The sequence below is a fragment of the Anolis sagrei genome, chromosome 2 (assembly GCF_037176765.1).
Source record: "Anolis sagrei isolate rAnoSag1 chromosome 2, rAnoSag1.mat, whole genome shotgun sequence".
In the NCBI taxonomy this organism is placed as follows: domain Eukaryota; kingdom Metazoa; phylum Chordata; class Lepidosauria; order Squamata; family Dactyloidae; genus Anolis; species Anolis sagrei.
The window spans coordinates 27,950,084-27,971,884 of NC_090022.1; the positions used below are offsets into that span (position 1 = coordinate 27,950,084).

Sequence of the window (21,801 nt, forward strand, 5' to 3'; positions counted from 1 at the left end):
GAGTATTGTTCCTCTATAACTGCATACCACTTAAAGGGGCAAACTATTGGAAGGACTGAGCTAGAATTCTGAAAACACCAAAAGCAACCCAAAGGGAAAGTTTATCAGCTTTTCTCATATTAAGATAATTGTATTGATTTCTGAAGCAGTGGTAGCATCCTTCATGCCCCCAACTGTTGTGAAATAAATGAAAAAGACAAAATAGCACTTTCGTTCTGATCAGCCAAGATACCGTATTTCTTCACATAATAGCTACACTCCCCCCTCCCAAAAAAAATTGGAGTGTGTGTGTGTGTCTATTATTCGATAATGACTGTGCCCCATTTGATAGTGAAGGTGAAGGTGCTCCACTTGCCCACGTGGCTGTTCCCTTTAAATTATGTGATGTGACTATTATGCGATGAAATACGGTACCCATTTATTCCATTCAATCCTCACTTGCCTAGTTTTCAGTGTTGTTGTTGAAAGGAGCGTTGACTGATTCATTTTGGCTGTGGGCTTATCAAGTAAAAAAAGAAAAAAAAAGTTCCTATCTTGAAATGCTTGCTACTAGTACTTCTTGATTGGGTTAAGCCTCAAAATTGCTTTGACCGAACTCTGTTGATTTTACATATCAGTAGCAATAATGTACCCTAGTTTAAAAAAAAAGATGTACTAGGTTGGATCCTTTTTGTTTCTGATGTGCCAACCACATTTTAGGACTTTTTAATAGTTTCCATAACACTTCTACCATCATAGAACTTTGCCCTTTCTTTACTGCCACCATTATCTGATGTCTTCCTCCATATACATTCCCCTAGGCATTTTGTTCATTGCCAGAGAGATTGATCACAAAGAGTCGCCAAGATAGCTGGCTCGGGAAGAAAACGTCGCACCCCTGACCCAGACTCCGTCACTGACCCCGGCGGGCCGTTTGTTTCATCCAAACGGCTGAAAATGTCCAGTAGTGCCAGTGTCCCTGGTCAGAGGAGAACAGCACGGGGAGCAGATGATGCAACCAACAAGAAAAAACAGAAGGACCGAGCTAATCAGGAGAGCAAGGAGGGCGAGAGACCAGTTGGCAGTGACTCAAAGAAAGGTAGGGCTTTGTGCTGAAGATATCTTTCACTCTGTGTACAAACTTAAGAATTGGAGAGTTATATCTGCAGGATTGATTCTTGTTCAGCCAGTGGAGTATTTGAGACACAGCTTGGAAAATTAAACTACCGAGTAACCAAGAAAAATACTTTGAAATTCCTAATAATCATTATTACTCATTTTCTGTTTAATACATACAGTTTGGAAGTTGTTTCACATAACTCAGTGAGAAAGCTGGTTCCTCCCCCAAATTAGTTAGATTACACATAAAAACCCCCATCCCTGTATAGTTTATTCAGCCAATCATTAGCATATCTATAATAGTTTGCTTCCATAGTTGTAATGTTAACTGTCTAGAGTTCTCAGTTTATCTGTAATGCAGCCTCAAAGAATTAGTGGTCCCAAGAATTTTGGATAAGGAATACTCATTCCATATAGAGAGATGCTTTAGTTTAAGGCATGTGAAGGAATAGCTCGGTCATGTTGGGTGATCAAATATTGTCAGCACTGGCCTCAAATTGGCCATTTCTCTTCTACATCTGGGCTTCTGAAATACTGTTAAGCAGCATGGAAATGTTCAAACTTTTATCCCATAGATATAAAGTTCACATTAATTGCTCTTTCCTATCATTGTCAGTGCTTTCCTAAATGTACCATTACAGCTTAATTGTTGTGTTATGAATGTTGTGAGGCCTTTGGTGTGCCCACATTCAAAATAAGCATGCCCCTCTTGTGCCCCCAATAGAGAGTTGCTGCTCCGAGGAACTCTTTTCACCATTTTTTAAATGTTTTTCAAATTGCCGGAGAAAAGCTTTGAAGCAACAAATGCTAATTCTAGTTGATATAACTTTATTCTTTCGGGGACACAGAAGAAAAAAAGTTACATTTCAAAATAGTGCAGTGAAGCAAAGGAGAAGTTATTTTATTCGTTTAACAAGTATCGCCCTTTGTAATTACTCTTTAAAGGCTTTTGCTAAGGTCTTCTGACATTCAGTTTTCCAAGTTTTATGTAATTACTTCTTTAGCCCGAAGTTTTGTCTTAGAAAATTGCTTATTATTTCTCTTCTTATTGTATATAAATGTAACAAGTTCTTTTGAATTTTTAACAAGTGAAAGCAATAAATTACAGCATATTTTTAAAAGTAATTTTCCACTGTGCACCAGAGTCCTGGACTGTTTCCAAACCTTTATGAGAACAAAGAAGACCTCTTTTATCTGTGCCTAAATGCTACCAGACACTGTAGATTAAATTCCTTTGGCTTAAATGAGAAACAGTAATCTTGACTAAGGTACAATCATGAAAATATAACCATTATCACCACTGATACTTAAATGTACTATCTGTGGAAACACACCTTTAAACTTGGTAGTGGTATAACACTAATTGCATTGTCCTAATTGGTTATATCTGATATTATTATTTTGCTTTCCAGAGTAATACATGCACTTTACCAGTTATTATATCTGCTAATTGTTGTGTTACAAGGAATTCCTGAGAAAAAATCCTGAAGCTAATTCCCTTTCTTTAGTTGATAAAAGCTACTGAACAGATCTTTAAATTGCTATAAGAATCATTCTTCTATGCCTCCTTTTATATTGAAAGATTAATGTGACTCTCTTTCAAACGTACAAAATCCTTGTATAATTTCTGTCAGGTAATGGCATGTTAGAATGAGACTTACAGAGAAACTAATTGCAACGGTTTCATTAACTCCTCATGCAGCAAATCTTCTTAGTAGGTTATTCTGGCAATTGGATGTTCAGCCAGCTTAGACTGGTTTAGTGACTGCCCTAGTTGAGTTATTCGATCAGTTCATATTGCTGTTTATTTGTAGCTTTGCATTCTGTAGTATTACATATTCTTGTTTTGTACATGTGTACCTGGCACACGCCCGATGCAGAAAGAACTTTTGCAAAAGTGTGAAGACTACAGCAGTTCATGCACTGAACACCAGCAACATGGAAAAGTTGACTCACTGACAAGATTTGCAAGGAAATAACAGTTTTGTCATATCATAAATGTTTACCCAAAAAAGGCAGCCAGATACTAGCTTCCTAGCACTAGATTGGCAGACCTCCCAATAGTAGTTCTAGAGATGAGGAAATGTAGGTATATAATTGGATCTTGACAAAGCAGATGGAAGGACTAAGGCAGGGTTTGGGAGGCTGTATGCAAGACATGCCTTTTTGAATTTTGACAGCATGGGGCTGCTGTGAAACACAGAATGGATAGGTCTAGCATGGTTTAGAGCTATTCTGTAAGAGAAAAATAAATACAAGGGAGAGTATGCTTCCCATATTGCAGAGCAAGGATAATTTAAAGGATCTCACTTTCAGCTTGGTCATGAGTATTGTAAACCTAGAGTGGAGTCAGACCATTGTGAACCATAGGTTTTTTTAATCACCATCAGAAACAATATCATTATCATCATAACAATATCAACAGCTTTATATATATGCTGCTCTTTCCTCAAAACCGGAACTCAAATTGGCTTTATTCAAAATAGGATAAACATCTGCTCAGATCTTTTACTTGGAAAAGTGGTTTTGACAACAAGCAGCATGAAAACTTATTTCAGGATTATATCAAACATGAAAAGAGACAATGGATTAAGAAACATGAGGATAAAGTATGCAAAATGTATGGAGATTTCCTAGTGTTTGGTTCAAGATCCTAAAAAACCCTTAGCACTAAGTTCTAGACTCCCAGCTTGTTTACTGAGTGAGACCACTAGAGAGCCGCTGATAAGCAGTAACATTTTCTCTTCCACTGTGTGGGCACAACATAGGATATTGGAAGCTTATTTAAGTTGAATGATCCCCGCACCTGTGACCACATATATAGAAAAGGCTTCCTAGGCAGAAATATTGAGTTTTCATTTTTCTCCAGCTGTGGCATAAACAGCAACAGGCTGAGAGGCCACACTAGATGCATCACAAGGCAAGTTAAGTGCTCAATTTAAAAAAAAGTAAGGTAGAAAGAGAAGGTGTAGCTATGGAATCAAGAGCAAGACACCATACATGTGCAGAGAGAGCACTAGTTAGTTTCCCTAGGGATGTCTTTCAAAGCCAGCACATCATAGCTGGCTTTGCAAGTGGATTGCCAAGGGATCTGACCATATTTAAGTTCCATGAATACAAGCATGCATGGGGTGCTTGAACTTAAGGGTGCATACATTGTTTACAAGCAAAGAGGAAACAACTGAGGATGGACTCAGGATATGATGGAACAAAAAGAGCTCAGTAACTTGATTGTGGCGCTTACAAGAGAATCTTGAGTTTACTAGCTGCCTTACTGAATTAATACAAACTAAAATTCTTTTTTCAGAAGATACTTATTTCCTATAACCCAAGGCTGTAGATCAGGAGGTGGCAAAGTGCACTATTAATTAATTATTTATTTAGTTGCAGTATTTATATGCCACCCTTCTCAAACCCGAAGGGGACTCAGAGCGGTTCACAGTATTGGTAACAATTCAATGCCGTTGATAAAAAAAACAGTATAAAACATCAAAATTGACCCTCCACTGATAAAACATTAAACATTATTGAACACATCACATAAAATAACATCACATATACTCACTATAATGTGTGAATATCCTCTGTACTTTATTGCAGCCATATATCACATGTTTATAGGTGGAAGAACTTCATGGGAAATTATGGCCAACATGTTATGACACTTATGGTACATACTTTTTAACAACTGTTTGGCTGTTTTCTATCTATTGATTGGTATAGGCTGGACAGCTAAATCTAGTATGCTTTGTCCTTACCTTCCTTTTAGTGTGTTTTTCTCCCCTATCCAGCCAGCAATGCATAGTTCTAATGTGAGGTTCTGGTGAAAAGAATGTAACATGCAAATGACTTCTTTTCAAGGAAGAAACAAGAGGGCCTATGTGTTTGAAATTTTAGAAAGTGGTTTCTGAGATGGCCTTTAGCAAAGCAGCACATCTCTCCTGTGTTTCTCTGATCATTTAGAGCCCTTTCCCATCCTGGAACTGGTAGAGCCTAATTGGCAGAGGGAATCAGAGGAGGGTAAGTCAAAGGGGTGCATGCCTAAACAGAGGCCAAGTATTGAGCCACCCTGTCTGCTCTCACTATGTATCCATCTCACTGTATGTGGATTCCCCCCCCCCCCTTTATGCTGAGAATTGCTTTCTTAACCAGCAAGCTTAGAAGCTTTAGAAATCAACTACACCAGAATTAGCATGACTGCATAGCAGGGCCATAACTGTTGTAGAAAGAAACCGTCTTTATGGTTACTTCAGTAGGAAGGAAATGTACCTGAAGTTGGTTGAAGTGTGCAAAGCATGTGCTATGAATTCAAGAGCTTGTAAAATTATTATTTGTGGACAGCTCCCAGAATTTTTCAGTCAGCATAGCCACTGAATTTTGAAAATTGTAGTCCCTCTCAAAAATAACATGTGATGCTCTGGTAGTGCCCATCCTCTGCCAGAAAGGTAAGAGGACACAAGGCTGCACAGAAGCACTTCGGTTACTTCTGTCCCAACAACGTTTGTGTCCTTTACCACAGGTGAGAGTTTTGGGATCTCTCTTTCTCTTGCTGCTTCAAGGTTAGGAATGTAGGTGTTTCTATTCTACGTTATGTTTCTTAAACCTCTCCATCCATACTCATCCAATAGTTGGGACAGTTCACAAGTTAATGGTAATATCCATCCCACATTATTAATTGATGTTCAGCATCTGATACCAAAATATGTCATATATTTATGTTGTGTTTAGTGGGTTCTGAGTCAGTCACATATATCATTATTATAATTCTTGCAAGAATCCCCAGCAGTTTTGTACCACTGCTGTAGGTATGAGACCAGGCTGGGAGAAAATGGTTTTTGCTAAGTCACCACATAAGTTCAAGGATGACATGAGAGCGTCTTTGAACTAGGATCTTTTACTTACTCACTGCACAGTGCCAGTTCCAAAATACTGCTTTACATGCTGTTTCTCAAAAGAGAGGTCTTACTTTTAGTTGCAGTGCCTAACCCTCTGTGCTGTTCTTAATTGTCTGTGTGGCACTAAATTCCATGTATTGGTTATGCCATGTGTGGAATGGATTCCTGTACTTGCATTTTTCTAGTAATGAATCCATATAGGTCTTTAATTCCAAGCGTACTGTTTGCGCTGGTATCGTGGCTTAGTGGGGAAAAGGCTGACATCTCGACCCCTTGTGTTTCCTAGACCTCCTGCTGGACTGGAAGCAGAATGCTGATGAGGTTATTGTAAAGCTGAGCTTGGGCGGTGGCATCCCAAAAACAGAGGAAGTGGATGCCTCTTTCACAGACACCAGTTGTCTCATCAAGTTACCTGGTGAGTGTCGCATTTCTTCTTTCTCTTTCTTATGGCTTGTGCAGGAGAGTGAGCTTCTCAGTTGTTGTTTTTTTAAGAAATTCTTTTGTTGATTTTCTGGTGACCTGCAGTAAAAATTGAATTTCCTAAGGTGAAACTTGAAACAAAGCAAGATGAAGGATTCAAATAAGTGTAGCAGCAAAGTGAGACTAGGTGAATTAGGCAAGTCAATATCTTGGGTGTTCTAAAAAGACCACACTTGATCCTTTATTTAGGACAGTGGTTCTCAACCTTCCTAATGCTGCAAGCCCCTAATACAGTTCTTCTATTGTGGTGACCCCCAACCATTAACTTATTTTTGTTGCTACTTTATAACTGTAATTTTACTACTTTTATGAATCGTAATGTAAATATCTGATATGCAGGATGTATTTTCATTGACTGGACCAAATTTGGCACAAATACCTGATACACCCAAACTTGAATAGTGGTAGGGTTGAGGGGGGTTGGTTTTGTCATTTGGGAGTTGTAGTTGCTGGGATTTATAGTTCGCCTATAATCAGAGAACATTCTGAACCCAACCAACGATAGATTTGGGCTAAACTTCATACACAAAAGCTCCATGATCAACAGAAAATACTGGAGGGATTTGAGAGGAATTGACACTGATTTAGGGGAGAGCACACCTGTTCTCCCTTCCCTACTCTGAGTCTCAGAAACAGCCCTCCTTTTGGCTGAGAGGCCAGCTGAGAGGCTGAAAAATCACAGCAAGAGGAGGGCTTTTGGTGGGAGGATTCACAGTCGAAAGGAAGAGAAGGATAGGCATAGAGATCTACAGCTTTATTTGCCAAAGGGGCTCCTAAGATCATCAGAAATACATGTTTCCTTATGGTCTTTGGAGACTCCTCTGAAATCCCCCTTGCGACACAACCCCACCCCCTCCCCAGGAGTCCCAACTGCCGGGTTGAGAAATGCTGATTTAAGAGCTTTGTCAGAAATGAATGCCACTATCTTTCAAACACATGCTTCATTAGTTTGGGGGCTTGCTGGTTTCTGCTGGAATTATTCTTTGTAAAAGCGAAGAATGAAGAATCAGACCTTTTGAGCTTCTGGGTGAAGAAGGGGAGGCAGAATAAGGAGAGTTCTGGGGAAATGCTTCATTTTGATTGTGCCATAGAGAGCAGGAGACGGCATTTAGTCTGGAATCTAGCTGCTTGTTCAGTGTCTTGGGAGGCTTCAAGTTGTCTAATGAAAAAAATATATCCCAGAGAGATGTAGGGCTCAGCCTGAAAATATATTGTTGGAAATCTTTGTTGATAAAAGCATATTCAGCTTCAAGGCAATAGCAAAACATGTGATTTAGGAAATGCCAGGAGATAAAATTCACTTGGCACTTTTATTAGCTTCTTCCCAATGGCTGCTAGTTTATACCTCCATGTAAGTCTCAGTGCCTCACAAAAACATAAATAAACCATTTCCCAAATAATTCTTTTTCAAATAAAAAAGACCTGCTAGCACTGAGTTATTGGAGAACAAAAGTTGGAGAACCCCTGTGTCCTGCCTGTTGGTAACTTTGATGCTGGATAACAGCAAAATATATTTCTAGATAGACTTTTGATAGACTTTTTGATGAGTCAACTCTAGCAGGACTCTTTTAAGTGTGAGAAATAAAAGTATTACTGAAACAAGTCTCTACATGATCTTATTACTAATGCATAGCCCTTACCTCATGAGAACATAGCACTCTTGCAGTTCAGTCAATAAAACTAAGTTGCCCTTTCCCTTGAAACTGTAGCCTGGTGTGAACATTAGGAACACAGTGATTCTTGTCATATGCACCAGAACAGTCTAGCCTAGTGCTGTTGGAGATAGCCAACATGGCTTTCTAAAATCTTAGGCACAGGTTTTCCCCCAGGCTTTATCCCTGAGATCCGTTCCCCGAAGAGGCTAAATATTTCCACTTTTGCATCCATGCATGCACTCTAGTATGTTTCCCCCTCAAACTTGCCACATTGAAGAAGGAAATAATGATGCAACTACAAGACATTTATTGTCTGCCTCCCCCCCTCCCCCCCCCCCCCCTTTTGCAGGTGGTCGTCAGTGGAGCTGTCAGTTTTATCAGGAAATTGAGAGCTCTTGTAGCAAAGTTCAGTTCAAGAAAGGCAATATCCTACAATTGGTGCTGCAGAAGAAGATCCCACTCCACACGTGGGCTTCACTGTTGGTAAGGCTCAGCCTTGTTCTCTCCTACCATATGCACATGTTCCTTGGTTTATTATTTCCTGAGATCCTGATGGTTAGAATTGGGGGAGGACAAGGGACATACTGCAGGAGAGGTTTTTGGGAGACTTGTGAGTATTCAAAGTAATTTCTTGTATTTTAACTGTATTTTAACTTTTGTATCCACCCACAAATCATAGAATTATAGATTTGGAAGAGACCCCATGGGCTATCCAATCCAACACCCTGCCAAGAGGAAGGAAAATTGCATTCAAAGCACCCTGACAGATGTTTAATTTTTTTTAATTGTATCTGTCTTATTTTAAATTGTTATTACCCATATGTACTCAAGTATAAGCTGAGCCGAATATAAGCCGAGGCACTTAATTTTGCCACAAAAAAACTGGGAAAATATTTTGACTCAAGTATAAGCTGAGGATGGGAAATGCAGAGCTACTGATAAATTTCAAAATACAAATAGATGCCAATAATATTACATTAATTGAGGCATCAGTAGGTTAAATGTTTTGGAATGTTTACATAAAACTGTAATGTAAGATAAGACTGCAACTCTGATTAAACCATTATTCTAACCTTCTTCAATGTAAATGTGCTTACATATCCTTCCAATAATAGAGTAAACTAATAAATGTAATAACAGCAATAGAGTAAAATAATAAATATAAATAATAAATAGAGTAAAATATTAAATGTAATAATAATATTAAATAGAGAAAATGTAATAATAATAGAGTAAAATAATTTAAATTTGATAATAGTAATAATAACTAGAGTAAAATAATAAATGTAATAAAAATAGTAATAACAGAGTAAAATAATAAATAACTTTGACTCGAGGGGGGCTATTGCAGCCTAAAAAAAGGGCTGAAAAACTTATAGAATCATAGAGCTGGAAGAGACCTCATGGGCCATTCAGTCCAACCCCCTGCCAAAAAGCAGGACAATCGCATTCAGAGCACCCCCAACAGATGGCCATCCAGCCTCTGTTTAAAAGCCTTCTTAGAAGGAGCCTCCACCACACTCTGGGGTAGAAGTGTGGCTTTATACTTGAGTATATACACGATATGTGTTATATTTGTTAGCCACCTTCAGTCCTAATGGGGAGAAAGGTGTGGTAGAAATAAAGTTAATAAATAATATATAGAATTGGAGCTGTGGCTACCTTCTCCTTATATGTCAACCCACCCTCTCTTGAGGCTTTCTAGTGATCTTCTGCAAAGGAATTTTTCAGTTGCCACGACCCATGCAGACCATGTTTCATTGTAGAAAAAGTGTCAATGCTTTTAAGCCCAGAGTCTAAGTGAGCTTCCTCCCCTCCCCACCTCAGTGATTCAATGCAGTCATTGTGAGTCTAGCTTGTTTTCTATTTTCCCAGAAACGCTGCAAAGATGGCTCAAGAGACCAGACCAAAAAGGTGTGCAAGGAGAATGGCAAGGAGAAACCCACTTCCGTGGAGAACATCACCGAGGATCCCCAATCTTGTAGCACCACAGAGTCATCCAGGGCTAAACGAGAGCTCTGCAACCCAAAGCGAGGTCCTGGAAGGAGTGAAAGCACAGGAGGAAAGAACCCATCCATCCCAGGGCTACCAACTGGCCCGAGTGCCAAGCGGGCAGTGTGCACTAAAACCAGTCTCTTGGAGGATGAAGGGAATCACAGCAGCATGGAAAACACAGGACTCTGTGGGGAAGCTGACAGACAAAGGAGTGATCAGAGAGCTCAAGGGGATGCTGTATTGCACTTAAAGGTGAGCAATGGAGGAGGAGTGTCACAGATCCTACTGCCATTTGACCTGAATCTGGGATTTTTGAGCCTTAAATCCAGTGCCCAAAATACAGTAAGCTGATTTCTTATTGTGTACCTTCATTGGGAGCTGAGACCACAGAGACTCAGGGACAGGGACAAGGATGAGAAGCTCAAGAAACCTGAGGTCATTTCCATTCCCCTGGGAATTTACTGAAGTCTGCCCCCTTTCAGACTCTGATTGTTTCATATTTTATTGAAAGGAAGCAAAAAGTGCCTCACCACTGTTAAAGAGTCAGGATTTTGTTTTTTAAAGAGGACACTACTTCTGGGAACCTCAATAGTAACAATTCTTAGTAGCAATTAGAAGGTGGGATTTCCCTGCAGTTTGAGTTCCTGGAAGATAAAGGACCATGTGATCCCATGAGCCACATATATCTTACTTTTAGTCATAGAGAAGGAAAAACTGTTTTATAGAATAAAATTGATTATGTTTAGTAAAAACACCAATATATCCTTCAAAGTAAAGCTGATACTGTATTGTCAAAGGCTTTCATAGCCGGAATCACTGGGTTGTTGTAGGTTTTTTCGGGCTATATGGCCATGGTCTAGAGGCATTCTCTCCTGACATTTCGCCTGCAGCACAACAACAGAGAGGAAACAAACAAGGACATCTAATCACCTCTCAACAAAAGTTTGCTGTAGGCACTGTCAGGCCACTATATGCTAATCAAGGTGGTCAGTTGAAACATTCACACCTAGCTCCAGCAGACAAGAGTTCTTTGTCTCACCCTGATCATTCCACAGATATATAACCCCTTTTCCTAGTTCCAACAGACCTCACTACCTCTGAGGATGCTTGCCATAGATGCAGGCGAAACGTCAGGAGAGAATGCCTCTAGACCATGGCCATATAGCCCGAAAAAACCTACAACAACCCAAAGCTGATACTGTCGTTCAGTTTTGAGAACAGTAGTTCTGCTTAGCTTTTGCAAGTGGAACACTTCTTTCACGTGAGAGACTCCTTTGTCCTCTTGCCCAAGGTAATACAAGGAAATGCTATGAAGCCAACATTGACCTGCAGGAGGTATAATAGTTTTGCCTTGCCAGCTCAGTCTTTCTAACTTCTGTGAGGCGTTTCATCTTCCCACTTAATAAAGTTTTGAACAGTTCTCCTTTGCTATGAGGTAGCAAGACTGGCACAGCGATGCTTAAGAAGGCCCATTCATAAATCTTTCTTCTGATTTTCCTTGAATTGAACTGTTGCTAGCTTGCCATTGCTCTTTTTTGATTTATATATCAGAATATGTGATTTTTAAGATCTCTGTGGGGTGTTTATGAAATAGCCCCCTCTATTTTTGATTGTGTCTCTTTCTTTTCTTTCTACGCTGCCAGGGTGAAAAAACAGAGATGGGATCGGTGCCCATGGAAATGCAGGCCTCTGTGGCTCCTACAGAGGTATTGCCCTCTCCACTCAGACTTGGTTTAGAAGAGAGGATCCCAGAACCAGCCATTTCTTGTGAGACTCCATCAGAAGCTGTGTCTTCCATCAGCAGAGATCTCTCTTCCTCTCTACCGAGTAGTGATACTGAAAAGAGTGGGTGGACCAAGGAGAAGGATGCTCTAGATGCTGTTGTTAATGGTAAGGAAGTATGTGGAATCCTGCATCTTGGAAAGAGAAGTATGACATAAACACATATTTCATTTGAGTGCACAGATTGCGCTAAGCCAGAAAAGCAGAAATGGAAACCACCTTTTCTGTAGACATGAAATATAGTGGAATTTGTTATGGTCTCTGTTTTCATTTTAAAACAAGTTGATAGTTTTTGTAGAGTTGGAGCTCAATAGTTGAGAATACACTTTGTATGGAAAAGACCCCAAATTCAATCTCTGGGGTTTCAAGATGGAGCTGGGAGGACCTCTGTGAGATCTTGGAGCGTCACTGCCAGGCTTTGATGACACAGGGCTAGAGGAGCACGTTGTTTGACTTGGTATAAGAACTCTCTCTGTATGGTGGTTAATGAAACTTCAGAAGTTGGAGTGAGAGAGAGATTGGTTGACAGTTTTAAGTGGTAAAAGGAAATGGGTTTTATGCACTGGGTGGTTCTATTTGGATTTTCTTGCTGCTGGCGAAAGCAGAAGAGCACTATGTAACAAGATTAGAAAAGAATTCTGCTTCTAGTTTAAAACTGTTATTCCTGTTTAATTGTGCAGTACTTACTTGGAAAGTACTTGTTATACTCCAGAAACTTTGTTTTCGTGGCTGCCACAAACTATGTTAAATTGCTTGAGGCTTGAAGAGATATTCATTGAAAAGCTATAGCAAAATGTGGTGCAGGATGTCCCGCAAAAACAGTTTTTGCAGTTTAATAAACTTTTCCTATGCTTTTATGATAGAACCACTCAGGAAATAACATTTATAATCCAGGAACAAAAACAGTGTTACATAGTGTAATTCATGTTGATTTGCTTGAATTGCATTAGGTGACTACAGAATTTCCATAATATTGTACAGGCTGACATGGTGCTTGTTATGGCACATTTCTGGGTGTTCAATTTTCACCTCCTCTTACCTATCTCTGGAGACACACCTTTTTGTCAAAGAATGTCACATGCTAAGCCAGGCCACTTCAACCTGTGGGCCTCCAGGTGTTTTGGACTTCAGCTCCCAGGATTCCTATCCATTGGACAAGCTGGCTAGGGCTGCTGGAAGTTGGAGGGCCAAATACCTAGAGCACCACAGGTTGAAGAAGAGTGTGCTAAGTTCTCTGGAACACTGGTCACATTTTCTTCCTTGGATACTACTGCAGGGGATGCTTTGTAATCCCCAACTATTATGATTGAAGGAGCTGGGGGTAGCAACGGCCAATTGGGAGCTCTAGCATGGGCTGGTCCATGGGGTCATGAGTCGAAAGCGACTCAACGAATAAACAACAACAATTACAAATGCTTTGGTTTTCCTCTCCTAGAACCGGAGCCCACTGTGAATCTGACGTTTGTCAAGAACGATTTCTATGAGAAGGGGAACGATTCTATGGTGGTGCATGTTTATGTGAAGGAGATTCACAAGGAGATGTCCAGGGTGCTCTTTCGGGAGCAAGACTTCACATTACTATTCCAGACAAGGTACAGTATTGCTGAAGTGAGGCCAACTGGTCTTCCTTCTAGAAATCCACTATTCCAGTCATTGTAGTTGGAATAATTTATTAGAAATGGGCAACAGTCTAATTCTGGGGCATACAGTACCATGCGTCTCATCCAATTTGTTTCTCAATCCTTGTCTTTACAGTGATGTCAACTTCCTGCGACTGCATCCTGGCTGTGGCTCTCATACAATATTCAGGTGGCAAGTAAAACTCAGGTATCAGATTTTCTTGAGTTCTTTTTATGTTGGTGACAGAGGAACACCTGGTCAGTCAGAAGGCAGATCAAGGAATAACTAAACCCTTTCCTTGAAAAGACAGGTCTGGCCACAGTGGTACATGCCTTAGTTACATCCCATCTGGATTACTGTACTCTATGTGGGGCTGCCTCTGAAGAGTGTTCAGAAACTTCATCTGGTCCAAAAAGCTGTGGCCAGGTTGCAGCAGCTGTATTGGCTGCCAGTTTGTTTCTGGCCACAATTCAAAGTGACCTTTAAAGCCCTAGACCAGGGGTCCTCAAACTAAGGCCCGGGGGCCGGATGCGGCCCTCCAAGGTCATTTACCCGGCCCTCGCTCAGGGTCAACCTAAGTCTGAAATGACTTGAAAGCACACAACAACAACAATCCTATCTCATCAGCCAAAAGTCAGCCCACACTTCTCATTGAAATACTAATAAATTTATATTTGTTAAAATTGTTCTTCATTTTAATTATTGTATTGTTTTAAAGTGTCTTTTGCACTACAAATAAGAAATGTACAGTGTGCATAGGAATGCATTCATATTTTTTTTTCAAATTATAATCCGGCCCTCCAACAGTTTGAGGGACTGTGACCTGGCCCTCTGTTTAAAAAGTTTGAGGACCCCTGCCCTAGACAATCCCGATCACAATCCCAACATTCATCATAGCACCTCATCCTTTCTGCAGAAGAAGTACCAGCCACCTGTCTCATGCTGGTCAGTCTGGCTAAGCTTTTTGGACTTGTGCAAGTTGGATTTCTCATTATTATGTTTGCCTAGACTGGGTGCCCTCTCATCCAGACTCCTCTTTCCTGCTCTGTGGGCTTCATGGGTACAAGAGTGTTACTAGTTTGAGCTCAGCTGTTCAGAAGTGTAGCAATGTGGTTTATGGGAATCATTAATGGTGAAGACTATCTGGAAGAAGCACTGTTTATGTTTCTATGTAGTGGAATGACAGAATACTACTATACAGACTCAAACTTCTACAAAAAAGCAGTCTTTTGCCCTGTTAGGTAAGAAACCTCGTAATCTCATGTTTTTTGTATTGCCTTTCAGGAATCTCATAGAACCAGACCAGTGCACCTATAATTTCACCACTGCCCGTATCGACATCTGCCTGAAGAAGCGGCATAGCCAACGCTGGGGGGGCCTGGAAGCTCCAGCCACACGAGGTCTGCATCTTGGCTATTTAGAAATATTGGGGTTTCTTGGGTGGCAAAGGAAGATTTTGCCATACTAATTGGGATAAGAAGGTTGAGATCAGGCGTTAGCTGGGAAGAGGAACAGACTAGGCCACTTCTTAAACTGTGGATCCCAATCCCAAATTGGGTCTCCTTAGCTCAGTGTTGGGGTCCCAAAAATTTCTACATTTACACAAATCTGTTAGCAGTATCAGGCAGGTTTTTGAGTCCCTTCTTCACTGTATCACTTTATACCTGTAGTTAAGAAAGGAAGGAAAGTGGTGCCATTAAACAAGAAGTGATAGCAGTTCTGATCTTCTGGTGTCCCCGAGTGCCCATGGTGCTGCTAACCACAAGCCCACTTTTCCCCCTTTTTAAGGTGCAGTGGGTGGTGCAAAGGTGGCCATGCCAACAGGTCCTACCCCCTTGGATAAAAGCCAACCTGGGAGTAACCAGCACACTCTTTCCACCAAAGAAGAAGCTCGAGCAGGTGAAAAGGAGAAGCCACGGGCAGAGGAAAGTGGCCTGGATGGTGTCGCTGCTCGAACGGTGTCTGAACACATGCCGGTGAAGCAGGAGCCTCTTGTGCCCTCGGTGAGAATGCATGCCCAATGCTAAACCTTTCTGTATCCTAGTGTTCTGAGCCCTGAAGCAGTTGAGCAGACAACTATTGAAGAAGGACATGGGCTGGAAGAATGAAACCAGTCCTAAGATTTGTATGAGTGTGTCTCTTATATGAATGGAGGAAGGCGTAAGACAGGGCAGTAAGTCATTCCATGTAGGACAATGCCATTTCTCAGCAGGGAGATATTTATTCCCTCTGGATTCCCTTTTAGTGGGTATTTCTTGATTTGGAGCCTTCAGAGATAGGGATGAGTCCTGTCCCTTACCTTCCAGGCTTCCATTTTGCATTTGGAAAGAAATGTCCCAGAACAAGGATAGTTTGGCATGAAATGGTCTGGTTAGCAGCAGCAGCACCAGGATTCCATTTTGTAAAGCAGGCATGGGAAAATTTCGGCCCTCCGAGTTTTTTGGACTCCAACTCCCATAATTCCTAACAGCTGGTGGACTGTTAGAAATTGTGGGAGTTGAAGTCCAAAACACCTATAGGACTGAAGTTTGCCCATGTCTGATGTAAAGCAACTAAAAACCCATCTCTCAGCCTTAAGTGTCTCACCAAAGCCAAGAAAGGATATGCACTAGGCTTGGAATGAATGCAAGCTGTGAACTTGGAGAATTCAATGCTAAATCAGCCTTCTCCAACCTGGTAAAATGTAGACGTATTGAACTATATAATTCCCATTATAAAATTGTCATGGCTAATGGCTGTGTTAGATGAGGGTCTGGATAGCATCAGCCTTTGATGGAAGCCATGAAGAAATCTCAGGCGTTTTTGAGGATGGGCAAAGTATTAGTCCCCATTCTCATTTCATGAATGGCGCATGGCAGCTGGAAGTACACACCTGATATTATCTAATTCTCTACAGTGGGAGGATTCTCTGCTGTTTTTGACAGTGACACCATGTTGTAATTGCTGTACATTAGCTGTTTATGGGACAGAAATAAGGGCTGGAGTTCTAGACAAAACCAGGTCAGAAGGCCCCCTATAAGTGACAAAAAGCTGTGAATAAGGGGGGGGGGGGGATTGGCAACTGGAGAAAGCCTGATCCTTGACTGCTAGAAACTTTCTTTCCAGCCCAAGCCAACATGCATGGTCCCACCCATGACTCACAGCCCTGTCAGCAGTGAAAGTGTGGAGGAAGAAGAGGAGGAAGAGGACAAGAAGGTGTGCTTGCCAGGTTTCACAGGATTAGTGAACCTGGGCAACACTTGTTTCATGAACAGTGTTATCCAGTCTCTGTCCAACACACGGGAGTTGCGGGACTACTTTCATGGTAAGCTATCTCTACAACCAATGAGGAGGAACCTCTGTTTACTCCAGATACCTTTTACCATTTACTTTTCATATTAGTGACACAAGGTGTTGCTATGTGCCTCACCCTTTGCTGTTTGCTTGTCTCCTAGATCGCTCCTTTGAATCTGAGATCAACTACAACAATCCACTGGGAACTGGAGGGCGACTGGCTATTGGTTTTGCTGTGCTGTTGAGAGCACTCTGGAAAGGCACTCACCATGCCTTCCAGCCTTCCAAGCTAAAGGTGAGGAGGCATCCTGTATAAGCAAGCTACAGAAAGAAGCAGCGTTAGATCAGCACGACACTGTGTTCTGTAAAAGAAGACCCCTTTTCACTGGGCAAAGGCTGGGTCCTTGTGTTTTGACATATTCCAGTGTAATGGCCCTCCTGACTATATCCAGGGTGTGGCCAGATTGGAGATTACTGCACTTGTTGATCAGAATTTAGGATAGAGCTGTTTAGATTGAAACAGACTAACTACACAGAAATAGAACATCCTCAGAGGTGAGGTGAACCTCACTTTTGCCATAAGAGCTTCATTTTACTTTCTCTAATGTCTTTGAATGGCTGCTTGTTTTGAAGCCAGTGTTGGTCATCTTGGAAGACCTCTTGAACAGTACCATTATTGAAAATGTTACAAGAATGGAAAACTGTCAGGATTCAAAATTAACAACCAAACAAAAACAAAGGTAATAACTAAAACATGATGAAAGAGGGAAAAGCAAAACTTACAGAAATATCAGGATTTGCTATAGAGAAGAAAGTAAAATTTCAGATTAAAAACTCAGTCTTTTTCCAGAATGACTATAATTTAATCTGGGAGTTTACAAAGAATGGAACAAGCTACAACTATCATTTTGTGGACATATTGCATCAATTAAAAATAATATCCTACCAAAAGTATTTCTTCTATTTCTGATGATCCCGGTAATGGTAAATGACAAGCCATTTAAGAATTGGCAAAAAGATCTGACACAATTTATATGGCAGGGAAAGGAACCAAGAATAAGGTTTAAAGTATTACAGTCATGGTGGCATTCAAAAACATTTTTTTAAAAATGATCTCCCTAGGTGGAACAATGTGTTCTCCAGTCCCTACTGTGTTTTAGAGTTTGCAGGATGTGTGTAAGTAGAGAGCAGCCTAAGATATACTGCACACTCATCCCCACTATTTAAATAACAGAGCTACCTACCTCTCCTTTGGTTAACCTATGTCCATCATTGCAAGAGGCAGCTGTGTGGTGACTTACATGTTCTGTGGATGTGAATCTGAGTCATGAATGCAGTAAACCTCTGAGATTTGTCTGGGCTTAATATAATTTATGGACTTTACGTAACATTAGTCACCCTGGGATTTCTTGGCTCCAAGTACATTTGTGTCTCTCTTGGCACTTCCTTTCTTGCCAGTCCTGGAAAGAGAGAAAGCGGTGGTCCTTTATTTCTTTGCCATATTTCTATCCCGCTCTTCTCAACCCCGAGGGAGACTCAGAGTGACACACATAAAGACACAATTCAATGCTATGTATTACAATCAAATTAAACATACACATTAAAACACCTGCTAAAAACATCGACATTAACATTATAAAAATCATACAATCCTTTGAGTGATATCTGGCACAGGCAGGTGGTTCATTATGTCTCCCAACCTTTTTTTTTAGGCAATTGTGGCCAGCAAGGCAAGCCAGTTTACAGGTTATGCTCAACATGATGCCCAAGAATTCATGGCTTTTCTGTTGGATGGGCTACATGAGGATCTGAACCGCATCCAGAACAAGCCCTACACAGAAACAGTGGACTCAGATGGACGGCCAGATGAGGTGAGTTTCTTATCATGAGAAGGGCCCTAATTCAAGCAGGAGAGGGCTGGGATAGTAAGATATTTTATATGCTGTTTGTTCATACCTTTTACTAAAAACCTTGCAGTTGCTCATCTTCGTATATATTTTTTTACCCATAGGTTGTTGCAGAAGAGGCCTGGCACCGGCACAAAATGAGGAATGACTCCTTCATTGTGGACCTCTTCCAGGGCCAGTATAAGTCCAAGCTAGTGTGTCCTGTGTGCTCAAAGGTAGAGAACTGCTTTGGGATTCTTCCTAGCTGTGGGCATCCTCACATTTGTTCCACTGCTGATTTGAGGGAGGGGGTGTTAGAAGAATGTCCTTATTGATAGATTAAGACATTTAATCTTAGCTGTGTGTTTCCTTAGTTTTTACCCATTCATTCTAATGTCTATGGCTGGTTGCCAAGGTTATTGCTCTTTTCTGGGTGACATGTCTATCTTGTTACTTGAACCAGTTGCTCCTAAATCTAGATTCATTATTTCTTGATGGTTTTTTCTGCGGTGTTTGCCAATGCTTTCAGCATGGTATATGATGCCCAGCGAGTGTGCATTGATTGCCAAATATTTTGCTTGCAGGTGTCCATCACATTTGATCCCTTCTTGTATTTGCCAGTCCCCCTTCCCCAGAAGCAGAAAGTCCTAACGGTTTATTATTTTGCAAAGGAACCCCACAAGAAACCTGTCAAGGTAAGAGAAGCTCTCAGTTTGGATGATATCTTCATTACATGTTTTAAACAACCCTGGATTTAATGATGATGATGATGATGTAATAATAGCAACAACAATGATACAAGAGACTAGTTATTCAAAGCACGCCAAATCAAACAAGCCTTACCACTTATAAGAAATAATAGCACAATTCATACTTTTGATTTATTGTCTTCTTGTGGCACAATAATAGCTTTCACAGTGTAGAAAATAGAAAAGGTCTTTCAGAGCATGAAGGGGAAATGGCAAACAAGGAAGTTTGGGTCCTCTCAAACTATTTAAGGTTTGGAGACAACATCTAATCCAGAAGCAAAGGTTTTGGGTGCCAGATCTGTCCAGAAAGTTGTAGTTCTTTGTACTGAACACCGCTTCACTGTTTTGACAACAGAGGTTAATGCTACTGGAAGAAAGTGCTAGCTTAGAGCCACATTCTTGGTGCTCTGTGTACCTTCTGGAAGTGGTACATTTCTATTGTGATTTTAAGGTGTGGAGAAGTGATCGGGTGATGACTGGGGATTACATGGGTGAGGGACTTTTGGTGTGAACCTCTGGTACAGATCGCAGCATGACATCTCTCTGAGGACTCTCCCATAGCACACAGTTGCGGCACTATGATTCTACTTTAACTGCCATGGTTCCAGTGCTAGTCCTTCACAGTTCTATCACTTCCAGTCTCTGTAGCCATGAAAAATAGACGATAGAGAGCAACACTGCTACCATCAACCAACAATTAGGTGGCTCAAGAACATCACTAATGTTGCCTCATTCCTACAGCTAGTAAAATGTCAGAGAAAAATAAAGCACTGACTGCTTAGGGAGAAGAAAAGAATGGAAAAGATGACAAGCCTGTCCTCTTTTTTCAATCTTCCCCTGAAATTTGTTTGAGTGGCAGGGGGAAGGCTCCTTTGGAGGCTTGTAAACAGAGACTAGATGGTCGGGGTGCTTTGATTGTCCTTTTCCAGCATGGCAGGGGGTTGGACTGGATGTCTGGTGTAATCTCTTTCAACTCTGATTCTATGAGGATAGAGTGATGAAGAACTGTAACTTTAGACTGTAATTTATTACTGTATTTCCTGCACGTGAAAGAGAATCCACTGCCAGAGTAGTAAGTATTGTGTAGAGGAGAGTTAGTTAGCAGTTCAGAACTTCATTAGAGATGTAATTGTTTTGCAAAAAGAACTTGAGTAAACCACTGTCTTGGCTACACAACCTTATATTTACTCCACCCTTCCATGTGTGTTCGCTTCCATTAGTTCCTTGTGAGCATCAGCAAGGAGAACTCCACAGCCATGGAGGTGCTGGACTCTGTGTCCCATAGCGTTCGAGTGAATCCTGAGAACCTGCGTCTGGCTGAGGTGATTACAAAAGTTTTAAATAAATAAATAGTAGTATCCTTATACACTTACAAAATTAGTTTTTTTACCGTTCCATTTCCTGTATGATGTATGTGTGAATACAACATGTCCTCTTGTAGTCACAAAGGTACAAGTAGAGCTTAGATGACGTTGAGTTTGTTCCCTGGCATTTGGGCAGTCTCTGACTATCCCATTTTCTGTCTTGCTATTTTCACAGTGCAGGTCTTACTGATTAAATGTTGTCTTGGCAAACTAAGGGCCTGGAAAGCAGTCAATTCCTCTATTACTTCTTTCCACCAAATGCCAAGGATGTCATTCTGGTCCTGAACCGGTGCCTGTCATCATTAATGGACTGGATGAGGGCCAACAAGCTGAAACTAAATCGAGGCAATACAGTGGTACTCCTGGTCAGTCGTAATGTGGATCAGGGTGTGGGATTTCAACTTGTGTTGGATGGGGGTCACACTCCCCTTGAAGTCACAGGTTCGCAGTCTGAGGGTGATCCTGGACTCATAGTTGACCCTGGAATCTCCGGTGCCAGCGGTGGCCAGGAGCACATTTGCACAGCAAAAACTTGTGCGCCAGCTGCACCCATACCTTGAGACGCCAAACTTGGCCATGGTAGACCTCGCCTTAATCACATCCCATTTGGACTACTGCAATGCTCTCTACAAGGGGATGCCTTTGAAGATAGTTCGAAAGCTGCAGTTCAGAGATTGGCAGCTAGATTGATAACTGGAGTGCCTTATCGTCAGAGGACCACTCCCATGCTGCGGCAGTTCCACTGGTTGCCGGTCCACTTCTGAGCTAAATACAAAGTGCTGGTTGTTACCTATAGAGCCCTAAATGGTTTGGATTCAGGCTATTTGTCCAATTGCATCTCCCTGTATAGACCATTACGTGCACTGCAGTCTACAGAGGAGGCTCTCAGTCTCAGTCTCACCTGCGTCGCAAGCTCGGTTGATGGGAACAAGAGAGGGGACCTTCTCCGTGATTGCTCCACATGTCTGGAACTCCCTAAAGAAATAAAAAAAAAGCCCCACCCT

General features: G+C 41.2%; 1 protein-coding gene across 9 annotated transcripts in view; it reads left to right on the forward strand.

The window, feature by feature from the left end:
- USP19 (ubiquitin specific peptidase 19) overlaps positions 1–21,801 on the forward strand; it is a 51,242-nt gene that overhangs the window by 8,389 nt on the left and 21,052 nt on the right. For 4 of the 9 annotated variants that reach the window (XM_060766499.2, XM_060766498.2, XM_060766502.2 and 1 more), the window contains exons 2-17: positions 801–1,078; positions 5,062–5,118; positions 6,280–6,408; positions 8,478–8,611; positions 10,004–10,375; positions 11,767–12,013; positions 13,341–13,497; positions 13,661–13,732; positions 14,810–14,925; positions 15,314–15,528; positions 16,631–16,829; positions 16,960–17,093; positions 18,511–18,669; positions 18,810–18,920; positions 19,269–19,379; positions 20,654–20,755. In XM_060766499.2, the coding sequence (XP_060622482.2) occupies positions 937–1,078; positions 5,062–5,118; positions 6,280–6,408; positions 8,478–8,611; positions 10,004–10,375; positions 11,767–12,013; positions 13,341–13,497; positions 13,661–13,732; positions 14,810–14,925; positions 15,314–15,528; positions 16,631–16,829; positions 16,960–17,093; positions 18,511–18,669; positions 18,810–18,920; positions 19,269–19,379; positions 20,654–20,755 (2,457 nt within the window). In that variant the 5' untranslated portion in view covers positions 801–936. The remainder of the gene's footprint in view (positions 1–800; positions 1,079–5,061; positions 5,119–6,279; positions 6,409–8,477; positions 8,612–10,003; positions 10,376–11,766; positions 12,014–13,340; positions 13,498–13,660; positions 13,733–14,809; positions 14,926–15,313; positions 15,529–16,630; positions 16,830–16,959; positions 17,094–18,510; positions 18,670–18,809; positions 18,921–19,268; positions 19,380–20,653; positions 20,756–21,801) is intronic. The other 5 variants (XM_060766505.2, XM_060766501.2, XM_060766506.2 and 2 more) reach the window with 3 other exon arrangements.